Raw genomic sequence first — 12,865 nt, 5'->3', positions numbered from 1 at the left:
CTTAACCGGTGGTCTGCGAAGATTTTTGGGTGGGCCGCAAAAATTTTCTGCAGTTCAAAAATAGTTAGTATCCATTTTTAAAAGCTAATATTAAATTTCAAGTAGGTAATAAATATCTTTCAGAACACGTGCACCTACAAGGGTTCACAATGGATTAACAAGTCATTTCCGGAATGATTGACACTATTTTATATAGTCATAAATCGTTTCATAGAAGGACGGGGGCGTGGTTTACCTTTAAACCCAATATTTGAAGTGGGTTGTATTATATTTCGACAATTGTTTAAAAAATAATGTAAATATAAATATTTATTATTGTATTCCAATGTTGACGGTCCGCAAAACATTTTTTGATTTTTTTGTAGTCCGCGGATCTAAAAAGGTTAAGAAACATTGCTGTAGACCAGTGGTTCTCATGTACGGCCACCAGAGGATTTTGCTGCGGCCACCAGCGCTTTACAGAATAAAATTTCAAAAAATAATTTATAAAATTGTGAAATTGATTGAATACACATCGACTTGTCTTATTTTTTTTCCACGCTCAAATGATCCATAATATGTTCCTTTGATGTCATCATTATGTGAAATAGTCCGTTTCTGACCTAATTTTCCGCCGGTATACAATTTCATGTATTTGTTTAAATGTGCGACCAAATATACCAACAATAATTGCTTTATTAATATTGTCGTTTTTCCTACTACTGTATACTGTGAAAGATCATTCAGCGTACAGCACTTCATAAAAAACAAATATCGAAGCCAGTTGACAGATGTAAACTTAGAAGCAGTCATGCGGCTCGCATTGGAAAAAAGGAGTATTGAGGAATTTCCATTTGCATTATTTTTAAATAAATACTAAAATGTTCAAATTTCTATTATTGAATGGACTTGTCTATAAATAAATTGATCCATTTTTTAGTAAATAAAATTTAGCTTTAATTTTTTCAATCACAACAAAAGTTAAATTTGGTGCGGCCACCAGACGTTTTCATAGAACTGCCAATGTCAATTGTGTGACCACAGTTAAATTTAACGGGAGAACCACTGCTGTAGAGCTATCATTGTTTTACAAAAGTTTTGCTTGATATTTATTATACATAATATATATGTATATATATATATGATTATATTGATTATTGATATTATTATAAAATAATATAATTAAGTAATAATTAAAGTGCCTGGTAGCTTGAAAAAAATATAGACTCTGCGCCTAATTTATAATGTATAGGCAACTATTGTTACATAAATGCTAAGTTGGTAGCAGCATATGAAAAATAAGACAGCTCAGAAAATTATGATAATAATAATTAGGTATGTATGGAAGTGAGTCAAATAATTGTCATAATTTTGCGTACAGATAAACATCAATTTATAATATGGTTAAAAATAAACACTTATCTAAGTATAATTGTTGTTTTCATAGCAGACCGGCCAAAATTTCACCCAGGAATTTAACAAATTTCATACAGCTTCCAAATCGAGAGTTGGAACGGATGGTCTCTGTATGTATAATGCAATTACAAATTTGCATCGAATTCTTTCAAGTATTCTGCTTACGCACCCATTTTAATATTTAGATTTTTTATGGTTCTGGTATAAGCGAATCCATGGCCCCCACATTCTGAAGTGGGCCCCTATGCCAGGATGTTTGACGGGGCCCCTACCTATCTCTAAGGTTTAAGGGTAGTGTGATGTTCTACAATAGTGTACCAAAATTGTATTCCACAGAACCCACGGTTCCACGAGGTGAAATGAAGAGTGTTTTTAGTGCTTTTTTTGTATTGTTAAATAAATTCACTTGAATATAATGGTCGGCATTCGTCATCATAATATTATTATGAAGCACTGATTGCAACCCTTTTGTGGTAGTCAAATAACATGCGACCCTTTGCCATATTGGATAAATAACTATTTTTATTAGTCAGGAAACACATTAAAAACAATTATAACATAAAATTCTACACGTCAATATCAATCCTCACTTCACATCAAGTTGCATCGCATAGCAATATATTTTTCAAGCAAAATAGCACCTTTTTTTACTGTTAAAACAAATTTGTAGTTTGTTTACCATCCACTCGACCGGACTCGACCTGCAACGCTGGGCCCCCAAGCTAGAGCCCTGTCAGCACCCGCCCACTTATATGAAAAATAAGTAAATTTGATTTGATTTTTTTTATTTGAACTGTTTACACGTAAGTGCTGACTATCTCGCCAATCTCATTCTTCAAAAGTAGGCGAGACGCGACGTTGTCATTGTATGGTACTATTTGACAGGTCCTTAAAATCGATTAACCTCAAAATGAGCCAGCGCGGTGTAGTTCATTTTTTTACCGGCAGGTTCGCCACTATCGTTCTACTACACAGGCACAGGGGCCTTATGTTGAAGTCGCCCGGTCGACATGACGTCATATGACATCATTGTGACGTACTATGGGAGAGATAATAGCATTCGAAAAATTAACGCTACTCAAACACTGGCATTATCCATTGTCCCCATACACAAATAGGTGTTTCAGCATAATAATATCTATGGTGAGCTATGTGCGTTGGGCAGCTTGCCTCGAGTGTGTATTGGCTTACGTCACAATTACGTCAAGTCGTCGGGTGACACACGAGTCGATAGTTAGGAAATCGCAGGCCAGATATCGCACAGTTCAATTGTTGCGTGAAAATTCAGAAGCTACTGAAGTTTTTTGATCCATGAATGCAATTTTGCAATTTGCACAATTATACGTGATTGCATGAACATTTTTTGATATGGCCGTCAGCAGTAAATCCATGCACGTGTAAACGGGATATTACTCATTGTTGATAAAAAGAAAATTATTAATTCTTTTCAGTAGCTAGGTACCTACACTAAATAATGTTTCCTTCACAGAACAGATAATAAATAGAATACCGATAGGCTATATTCAATACGCCGCATCTTGATGCAGGGTTTTGAGTGTGTCCTACAAAAATGAAGCACGTATTATGCACGTGCAATAGTGTGTGTAATACACCAACATTAATTGAGCGTAAATGCATAAACCGAGAGCAGCTTTCAGTATTCGATGTAAAACGTATTCTTGACACGTGTGTAAGTTTAACCCGGATTCTACCTTACTCGAGTCGGTTACCTGCTATCGCCTTACCCGTTATATATTTCAGTTCCCATTATTTCTGAGTTCCCTGGTTTCCTTCTTCCACATGCATGTATAAAAAAACCAAAACGAAATTTGTTGTGCTGACAGATAGATACATATAGATTTGTTATATATGTATTGCGATCAAGCTGTGCATTTTTATAAGAGTCGAAAATTTATGCCGAGGCCTCCTCTGGCCTTTAACTGTTACTTTTGAGACAAATCAATCGACAGTGGCTAGTAGTTTGAGTTTAACGTCCAACGAGATAACCCAAAATTTCTGTGCAGTCTTTTGATCACGGCCTCATAGAGCGAGATAACTCACTGAAGGCATAGAACCGGTTAATACTCTTTGTTTGCTAATTAAAATACAGTATAACCTCGTTTTTACGTGCCCGGTATTCACGTTTTCCCGGCAATTGCGTGTAATTTTTTCGGTCCCGATGTATTTCAGTACATTTAATACCCGCATTTACGTTTTTCTTTCCCGCGATTTACGTCGGAAATATTTAAAATATGCAAGTTACGCGCGCTTCTGAAGAACTGTCTGATGAAGACGAGGTTGATATTCCAACAAAAGAAGAAGCAATGAGGTTCACCGAGGGTTTAAAAACCTACTTTACAAACTTTGCTGATATCCAAGATGACACTTTTAAATGTTTATATAGTCTTGAAAGAGAATGACATAACAAAAAAACAAAAATGCAACAAACTAATATACATATGTACATGATTTTTTCAATAAAAATTTAAATTGAATGTTGTTTTTTAATAAAACGTTATTTTTTTAGAAACATAAAATTTTAATGTTCTTTTTTTCAATACCCTCCTTTTACATTTTCCCTCCAATTAGGTTTTTTTTTCCAGTCCCTTAAAAAACGTAAAATAGGGGTTATACTGTATATACCTATTTCGTAAATACACAATCCATCAGTAAATACTGCGGTGAAATTGATGGTTGACAGGTTGTTTTTATTAAAGTATTTAGCCTCAAATTTTATTATTCAAATTAGTCATAAGTCTTGTTTTCATCAAACTAATACATACATTTTGCAGATGGTGCTGGTTAGTTTTTAAAATTCAATCAAACCCTGCCTAACGAAATCATAACTATTTAATTACTACATAACTAAAGATCTGACAAAAATAGTATACACTACTTTTTCAGTCATACAGATAATGGGGTTAGTTTCCTGCCTAAAGGAAACCGTAATAGATAAAAAATATTCTTCCATTTAAAAAATTTATATTGATATTTAATATCTATAATTGAGCTGTTGCCCGGAATAATGTTGTATCCAACAAAATGGTCAATGTTGAGTTATTGATGGAATAATGTTGGGTATGTTATTATGCATCGTTTAAGGTATATATTATGACCAGGAAAAAATATTTAAGCTTGTGGCAGCATTTTAAAGTTATAGCAGTTGTCAAAATGGCGTCGCCGTCCGTCAATATCACGGAGCGTGGTTTAATTCATGTAAATAAAGGAAGAAAACGGACATCCAATGTATTAAACTGGAGAGATAATAAAGCCAAAAAGTTGAAGGATGCAGGAAAAGAATATTTATCCAGAAAAAATATTATTAAACCTGCAATTGAGCCACCGAAACAGGTTTGTGGAATAATGTTGTATACGATTTGACAGTTCTATTGGTGTCACGAATTAAATTACTATATTCGACATATTATTACACGTCGAACGCTAATCGATTGTATTCAAATGATTTATCCATATTGTTATTTGATAATAATGCTTGCATCATAGTACTCTTTATATTGTTACTTAATATAATACCGTTTCAAATTTTTTAATCGATTCCTTCTCTTTTTCGCAGGGTCGCGTTTGTGCAGAAAAATGTTTGAATCGCGGACGTGTTCTCGATTTTAATATTAAGACAGAGATACAATCAGCATTCAGGTTACTAAATCACAATGGACAGAGTCATTATCTCGTCTCATGTATCGAGAAATTGAATGTCGGACGCCGTGTTAAGAGAGCAGACGAAGATAGTGCTAATTATGATAATCACTCACCGATTGACTTATCTTTCCGTAAAATTTGTACTTTTCCATATCCAGTGTGCCAACGTACATTATGTGACATTCTTGGAGTAACGCGTAGACGTATCCAGGTGATACAAATTAAACTTAAGTCAGGATCAGGAGTTGATGATGGACGAGGTCAACATATGAACAGACCGCATGCGATTAAACCTGATATAAGTGTATTAGTATGCAATCATATTAACAGCTTCCCAAAATATGAAAACCACTATTCGCGAGACCGTGGAGATGCGCTCAGGGAATATTTAAATCCAGACATAAATATCAAAATAATGCACCGCTTGTTCATAGAAACGCATCCGACAAGTAATGTAAAGTATTGGTTTTACCGAGATATATTTAATACTAAATTCAAGCTGCGTTTTGTTCAACCACGTTCAGATACGTGTCGCACTTGTGATCAATTTCAGATGCAATTGCAAAATGCACAAACTGAAGCATTGAAGCAAACTATAATAAATAAAAGCGAACTTCATCATCGTAAAGCCGAAAAAGGCTATGTAGTTTTAAAGAATGACGGAGAAGCGGCCAGAAACAATCCAAATTTGCATGTTATATGTGGTGATTTACAGCAAGTATTGTTTACGCCTCAATTGACTCATGGAAATATTTTTTATCAGCGTCAATTCTCTTGTTACAACTACGGTATCAGGGAACTCAGAAATAATGGGAACTGAAATACCCAACCGGTAAGGCTACGCAAGCAACCGATCTCGAGTAAGGTAAACTTAAACCGCGTGTTCAGAAAACGTCACTCTAAACTTGTGCGTCGGTCTGACAACTGCCTCAGTGCTCTCGGTTTTATGTTAATTTAAAATTGAAAATGGCAATATGTTCAGTAAAAGGTTGTAGTAGCGATACAAATATGAAAAATAAAACAAATAGCGCAACTACATTTCACAAGAAAGCATATTTTTGTTGTTATTTTGAATATATATGTCAATATCTTAACATGAATTAAAATTAATTTTACGCGTGGTATTTGACGACGCACAAACAATGTTGGGTGTATTTGGAAAGTGCGACGCACACCATTGTATGCATATAATACGTGTGTTTTGTTTGAATAACAGGGCCGCATTTCAGACAGGGAATATTAGATAATATTTATTATAATCAATTATAACTGTTTTGTTTATAATAATGATTTATACAGTTGCGTATGCAATATGCATAGGTAAATGTGCATTTATTTACTGTCAATATTCATTTTAATCATAAAATGAAGAGACAAACACACTAATTACATAGTACAAAGTTAAACGATTTCAAATATTTAGTGAATAATTAATGATATTATACTATTGGCTTTTGGCATAACAGATTTCCACGGGACCAAGTACGGCGTACGACTTGGACTTGGAACTCATCATCAGGGATGGAAGGCCAGTGTCTTACGCACTGCACCACGAGAGCCGCCGATTATGAATTAAAAAACATGGCTAGCTATATTATTCCAAATTTTAAAACTACGTCGACATACCTAATCTTCATCGGCATTTTGACATAGCCATGATCTTTGTATCTTTTCAAATAGGTACCTTGTTTTGGATACCCATCTTGACCACCATAAGCACACACAACACCTTGTAATCGCTGACTATCAATTTATTTTGAAGTCATTAAATGTTTCAATTATGAATTATTCCTCACCGTTAATGTATTGTGTACCTATCTATATTTAGTATATTATAGAAGTGAAAATGCCATGTTTAGAACGATCTTCCATTACACATGCGACAGAATAGTCAAAAAACTTGATATTTGGTTTTTTCTCCCTGTCTCGATTGAATAAATCGTGTATAATATTTTCTTATTTATGTCCGTACCGTCGTTTTTCATATTTGTATACGAAAAATGAATAGCGTGTAAATAGATCTAGAGCTTCCAACCCTGTTTTTACTGAAACCTGATAACTTGGTAACCGTGGATATGTAAACTAACCAAAAACCGGGTAAAATTATTAGTATGTATATGAACAACTAAAGAGACAAACAGCGAAAATAGCTCGTGAGCGCTTTTTCATAAACGTTGCGTCGTAACAAGTAATAAAATCGCCTGCCTAAATTACTCTATTACTTACTTACCCTTTAAATGGCTTACTTTTATTGTTATTGATATAGTGTTAGTCAAATTCCATAGAATAAATAATAGCGCGGCGGTCTTTAAGGATTACGCGGGGCTCCGATATCCCACGGCAAATCTGTAGGATATCGACAACTGAATTGGGTTTTTTGCTTATCCCCTAAATTGAGTAGGTACACGTCTTGTCTTGCCCGTAAATAATTTTGTTTCTATAAAAATATATTGTAAATAAGCAACCTAACCGCTAACCGGATAGTAAGTAATTTTCCTCAGGTTAATAATAATTAGAAGCCCTACATGGGTCCCATCATTTTTGTTTATTAGATTGATTTTTTTAACTCACACCATTAATAAAATGTGTATTTGATGGATGACAGTAAGTTAGGTATAAGACAAAAATATATACTTTCTGTTAATATATTATTATAAATGCGATTAATGTTATACTTATTTAGAATTATCTGTTGTATGTAAATATTGCTGTACTTATCTTGTTATTACTTAATCTTATATATTATGTGACGTAGGTATAAGTTGAATGGGATTTTTATAATTATATTTAATATTTTTTATAATTATTCTGTACAATGTGTTATTTATGTTCATTCATTTCATATAAATATACTTTCTAAAAAACCAAATTAATATCCTTTTTCAATTTCTAGAAAGCATATTCCTAACTAATTGTGTGTGAAATTAATAACTATGTACCTATGTTAATTTAAAAAACGTGTTAAAACACAAATATTAGTAATATGTAAGTATTTAAAATATGTTTCGTATTAAGAGGGGGCTCAAGAGGAGGAGATTGAAATATAATCTAGTATCAAAAGGACATCGGCGTCGTTAGGACGTTAATTTAAATCGATATTTTCGCAAAAATCACTAATCATCGGAGATTTTATTTAAAAAAAAAAAAATATTATTGGCATTGTCGGCCGTCTTACACATTATTATTTGATAAACAACTGCACGTGTCCGCCGATCAGAAAACAGGGCTGTCAAAATATTATATGCATTAATATTTTTTAAATGTTAATTTCGTCATAGTATTATTATTACCTAATTCAAATTGAGCGTAGGTTGATACTCAAATACTATTATAGTATGTTTATGATTTCGAGAAAATAATACGATGATATATCTGTGTGCGAAAGGAAGAGGGCGATAAGTCTGAAATTTGGTAAAATGAGTTGAGTATGCAAAACTAACCTTAATGCATATATGCGTAAAGCAGAAAAGGGACCAGTCGAATTAACGCCGCTATGTAAGTAAATTTTGTATATTGACAATATGCGATGATTTATTTTTCGTAATATTTCGAAAGCATAAATGCGTTGAATGTAATCATCTCGCAGGGAAACTTTAGTTTTTGTCACACGCCGAAAGGAAGACAACGTTGAGTCGCGACAACGCCGTATTGCTTTCGACCATTGGCTCTGTTCACACCAGTTCGAGTTAAACGTCATCGAGTCATCGCTATTTGCTGTTCCCGCTTTTAGGCTGTCAAACGTTAAAGTTGGTTATTGTTCTATCTACAGTTCATTTTTGATAGTAATAATATACTTATTACTATGTCTCGTGAAAGAATCGAATTAATCATGAGGCGTGCGAAGGAAATGTCTCAAAATAATACAGGTAAGTAAACGTCATAACATAACCTCGATATTATTGCAATCATTAAAGTGATGATAATTCTTTAAATCAACAATTTCAACGAATATTTCAATTTACTCAACAGTGCTGCACATATTATCATCAGCATTATTTTATAGTTTCAAATTACATTATCATCTTCCATTAGTACAGTCATAATGAATTGATTTTTGAAGTGATAGTATTACAAGGAAGATTATTTTAGGTACCTATATTTATCTTTGTTTACTATTGATTATGTTTGTGTTATTGCAGTTACTAATTTGGCTACTAATGATGATATACTGAATGCTTCTCGGACCAGTAGTCTTACTGAAGAACAGTTGAAAGTAGCCCAAGAAATAGAAGCTACGATGCCATTTTCTGATTCAGGAGATAATAATTTAGCATTATTATATTGTTTTAAATTACAATATTATATTCCATTAGTAGTAAATGACATGCAATGGGTGAAAGGAATTGATTTTTTAAGTACCTGTGTAAGAGTATTTCGAGGAAGATTGCTTTATATATATTTATTTACTATTGATTGTAAATTGCAGGTCAAGAGTTGGGTACTAATTATGATATTATAATGAATGCTTCTCGGAGAGAAGAACAGTGGAAAATAGCCCAAGAAATAGAAGCCATGATGCCATTTCCTGATTCAAAAGATAATAATGAAGGTAAATTTAATGGTATTAAACAACTATGCTATTTTAGAGAAATATCAAGACTACTTGAGGATTATTCAATTGTTTAAGTTGCGAAGATTTGTATTCACTATCAACAGATAAATGATTTCTTAGTACATCGACCAAAACACAAGCACTTCTACCTAATGAAAGTTCGAGAGACCGAGAGACTAGTACAATCTAGTTAAAAATTGTACGAAAAAAGATAATAATTTTGTAGTTAAAGTAATGTACAACGACATGTTTTTAGATTTTGCCAGTCTCTTGAAGGGTCCATCCAGCAGGTGAAGTGGTTTCAATTTAAAAAAAAAGTGCCGAGGCTAACATCCTCTTTAAAAATAGCCTGGATGATTTGCAACAATTCCATTCAATATCTTTTAGTCGCCGAGGAAGGCATGTTATCCTTGAACCTCCTAAATGTTACAGTGGTCCAGTGAAAATTAATAACGAGAAGAAAAAAGATCTCAGTATTCTACATATTTAATCGATAAAGACTCATGAGTTTTGCTTGTCAATCCCAGATAAATGTACCATATATAAATCCGGATAATTTTCATGAAAGACTTGACAAGTAGTATTATGTCTAACTGTGTCAAATACGTAACTCTAATTTACAATATAAAGTAAAAAATAATATAAAATCATATTATGTTCTAGTTATTATTTCTAACTGCTGTCAAATATGTAATGCCGCAAAAGAGTGCGACACTTCGTACCCTTGTGGCGCAGCCTCAAGAGTTCCGTCGTCGTGGCCGGTCCTCCCTCACCCTGCAGCGGTGCTAGAAAAGCGATCTACGCGCTGCAGGTCTGGAATGGCGGGAAGCGCAAGAGTTGGCGATGGATCGAGGGAAGTGGCGCGATCTTGTGCTTGCCTTGTTTCCCAACGCTGGGTCGTGACAGGTTGAAAGAAGAAGAAGAAGATTTACTATGTAAATGTATTAAAATAAAATGATATATCCTTTGGTTTTATTTTTAACTATCTATCAAATTTATACATATTGTTTCAAATATAAATGTATTAAAATAAAACTATTTTTTTTATTAAATAATAACTTTAATCCAGCTACCTATATCTTATGAAAGTACTAAACTATTACATCTTACATCTGCAATAATAAATGCCAGATTACATTATTGACATTATAATAATCCATATGCTCCGTCTGGAGAGGAAAAATAATTTAAATTGTCACTAAGTGATAAAAAAAATAATAAAATCACACCTTTTGTACCTACATGTCAAAAGAGATAAGTTGTTAATTTATATTCTTTGTTAAAAAATACGAAAGGAAGAAAGGGATATGTCAAAAAAATATAGTAAAATCCATAACTATTAAAAATCTGATAAATTTATGCCATAGTATATCAATTTTAATAGACAAGTGCAAAAAAATATTTCCAAAAAAATGAATATTTTCGGTTTAATTACAATTTTAAGAATATTCTCAAAGACGCTAATTTTGTTTTGCCTCTCCTGAAAAGTACCGATTTTCGACTCATCGCCCTCTTCCTTTCGCACACAGATATAATCCATATCAATTATTTGAAAACAATACATTTGCATGTAGGTACATGTATAATATAGTGAAAAGGTCAGATACCTGTTTAATTTGCAAGATAACATCAAAATTTGTATATACTTACCTAAATGAATAATATTCGACATTCATGAGTGAGCACGGCTCAAAGCTATGAAAATGTGTTTTTTTCAATTTGAAAATATTTTAATTGTGTATTATTTTATTACAGATTCATAATACGTTATATAACTAATACAACTACTATGAATAAAAAAGACTGGAAGGAACATATTGTGTCACGGCAATCAAGAAAGACCGGAAAATATGGCCAACAATGCATGATACACAAACATAAAATACACAAAATTACCTATTTAAGTTTACCGCACACGTGCAGACCACACGATATTTGTTTTCGCAAAGTCATCGCTTTCCAAAATGGCGAATTTGGTTGCCAGTTTTTATGGCGATGAATCAGTATGTTCCTTCCTGTCTTTTTTTATTCGTAGGTTTGTTTACTATGTACACCAAGAAATTTCCATTTATAAAATCCAAAATGAGTTTTGGAATATAATGTAACTAATACTAGAAAAATTCTATCATGGGTGTTTACTTCTTGAATTAGTTGACCCCAGAAGCAACAGGTCCATTCCACTACGTGAACCACAGTGGATATTATCCAGGGTCCACATTGGCAACATGTCGCCGGCAACCTCGTATGATAATTATCGTAAAATTTATCGAGGTTGTCGCGCGACATGTTGCCAGTGTAGACCCGGCATTAGATGCATAAAACTTGAATAAAATATATTATAAATAAAATTTAAAAAGTACAATATAATTAATTGCGTCGACAGCCCTGGCGTCGCCCGCCAGTCGGATGGACTAATAAAAAAATAATGTATCTAGTGACTGTATGTTAATAATTATTTTTAGGCACTCATGATATAAATTATTTCGCCCATTGCCTTTACATGCAATAATGGTTCTACCTACCACTTGTTTCACTAGTATAAAAGTGAAGTTGCGCAGTCAATAAAAAGTCACTTTCTTTTTATAATAGGCAGACACTAAATTCTACGTTTTAAAAAATATGCATTAGAATTAAACAATACCTATTATTTTTAATACGTAGGTCCTAAACATTACAAATAAACACTATTCATTATTAATGTTTTTTGGATAGCACATGAAATAAAAATGTAGGTAGATATGCATTTCAACATCCTTCGTATGTTTAATTCTCGGACAATTTCAGGTTAAAAAGTTATTAATATATTATTAAGTTTATATTGTGGCAACCACATAATTGAAAATGTCACCATCATATTGGTTGCAATACTTTCTCCCAAACAGTTGATTAACAAATTGAATTTAGTAACATTTACGTACCTACCTATATTAGAAGATATTATTTTTTGGTCACCCCATTCTGTCTTCACGTCGACCGTGTTTATGATTTAAATTTAATTTAGAGACCATTTACATTTGACACAAGCATTGTCGGCGACCTTTGTATATTGCTAGTAGACCAACAATTCCGGACCACATATAAAAAAATCATATTTTCAATTCTCAAGGGCAATTCTGTAGAGCTTACCCTTAAGTCTGTCTAATGATAAATATCAATAATGCGGCTCTGTGCATGATGCGAAGGTCATTTTTTATGCGTCCACACATTTACTCACACTAATAAAATCCTGCTTCACTTTCAAACGTTTGGAGAATAGAA

The 12,865-nt window shown here is 33.1% G+C and overlaps 2 protein-coding genes across 2 annotated transcripts; both read left to right on the top strand.

Annotated features, from left to right (window-relative positions):
* Window positions 1-4,520: 4,520 nt before the first annotated feature.
* LOC147073138 (uncharacterized) lies at window positions 4,521-6,942 on the top strand. Its single transcript, XM_085945251.1, has 2 exons — window positions 4,521-4,746; window positions 4,970-6,942. Exons 1-2 carry the CDS (start codon window positions 4,567-4,569, stop codon window positions 5,873-5,875), a joined length of 1,086 nt encoding a protein of 361 aa, XP_085801377.1. The 5' UTR covers window positions 4,521-4,566; the 3' UTR covers window positions 5,876-6,942.
* A 2,447-nt stretch (window positions 6,943-9,389) lies between these two features.
* Window positions 9,390-10,528, top strand: LOC147073137 (uncharacterized). Its single transcript, XM_085945259.1, has 2 exons — window positions 9,390-9,604; window positions 10,271-10,528. The coding sequence occupies exons 1-2, from the start codon at window positions 9,514-9,516 to the stop codon at window positions 10,516-10,518; spliced, it is 339 nt and encodes a 112-aa protein (XP_085801385.1). The 5' UTR covers window positions 9,390-9,513; the 3' UTR covers window positions 10,519-10,528.
* The last annotated feature ends 2,337 nt before the right edge of the window (window positions 10,529-12,865 follow it).

The sequence above is a fragment of the Rhyacophila brunnea genome, unplaced genomic scaffold (assembly GCF_057557595.1).
Source record: "Rhyacophila brunnea isolate RB1 unplaced genomic scaffold, BYU_Rbru_1.0 scaffold_18, whole genome shotgun sequence".
Classification (NCBI taxonomy): domain Eukaryota; kingdom Metazoa; phylum Arthropoda; class Insecta; order Trichoptera; family Rhyacophilidae; genus Rhyacophila; species Rhyacophila brunnea.
This window is presented reverse-complemented; position numbering and strand designations above follow the sequence as displayed.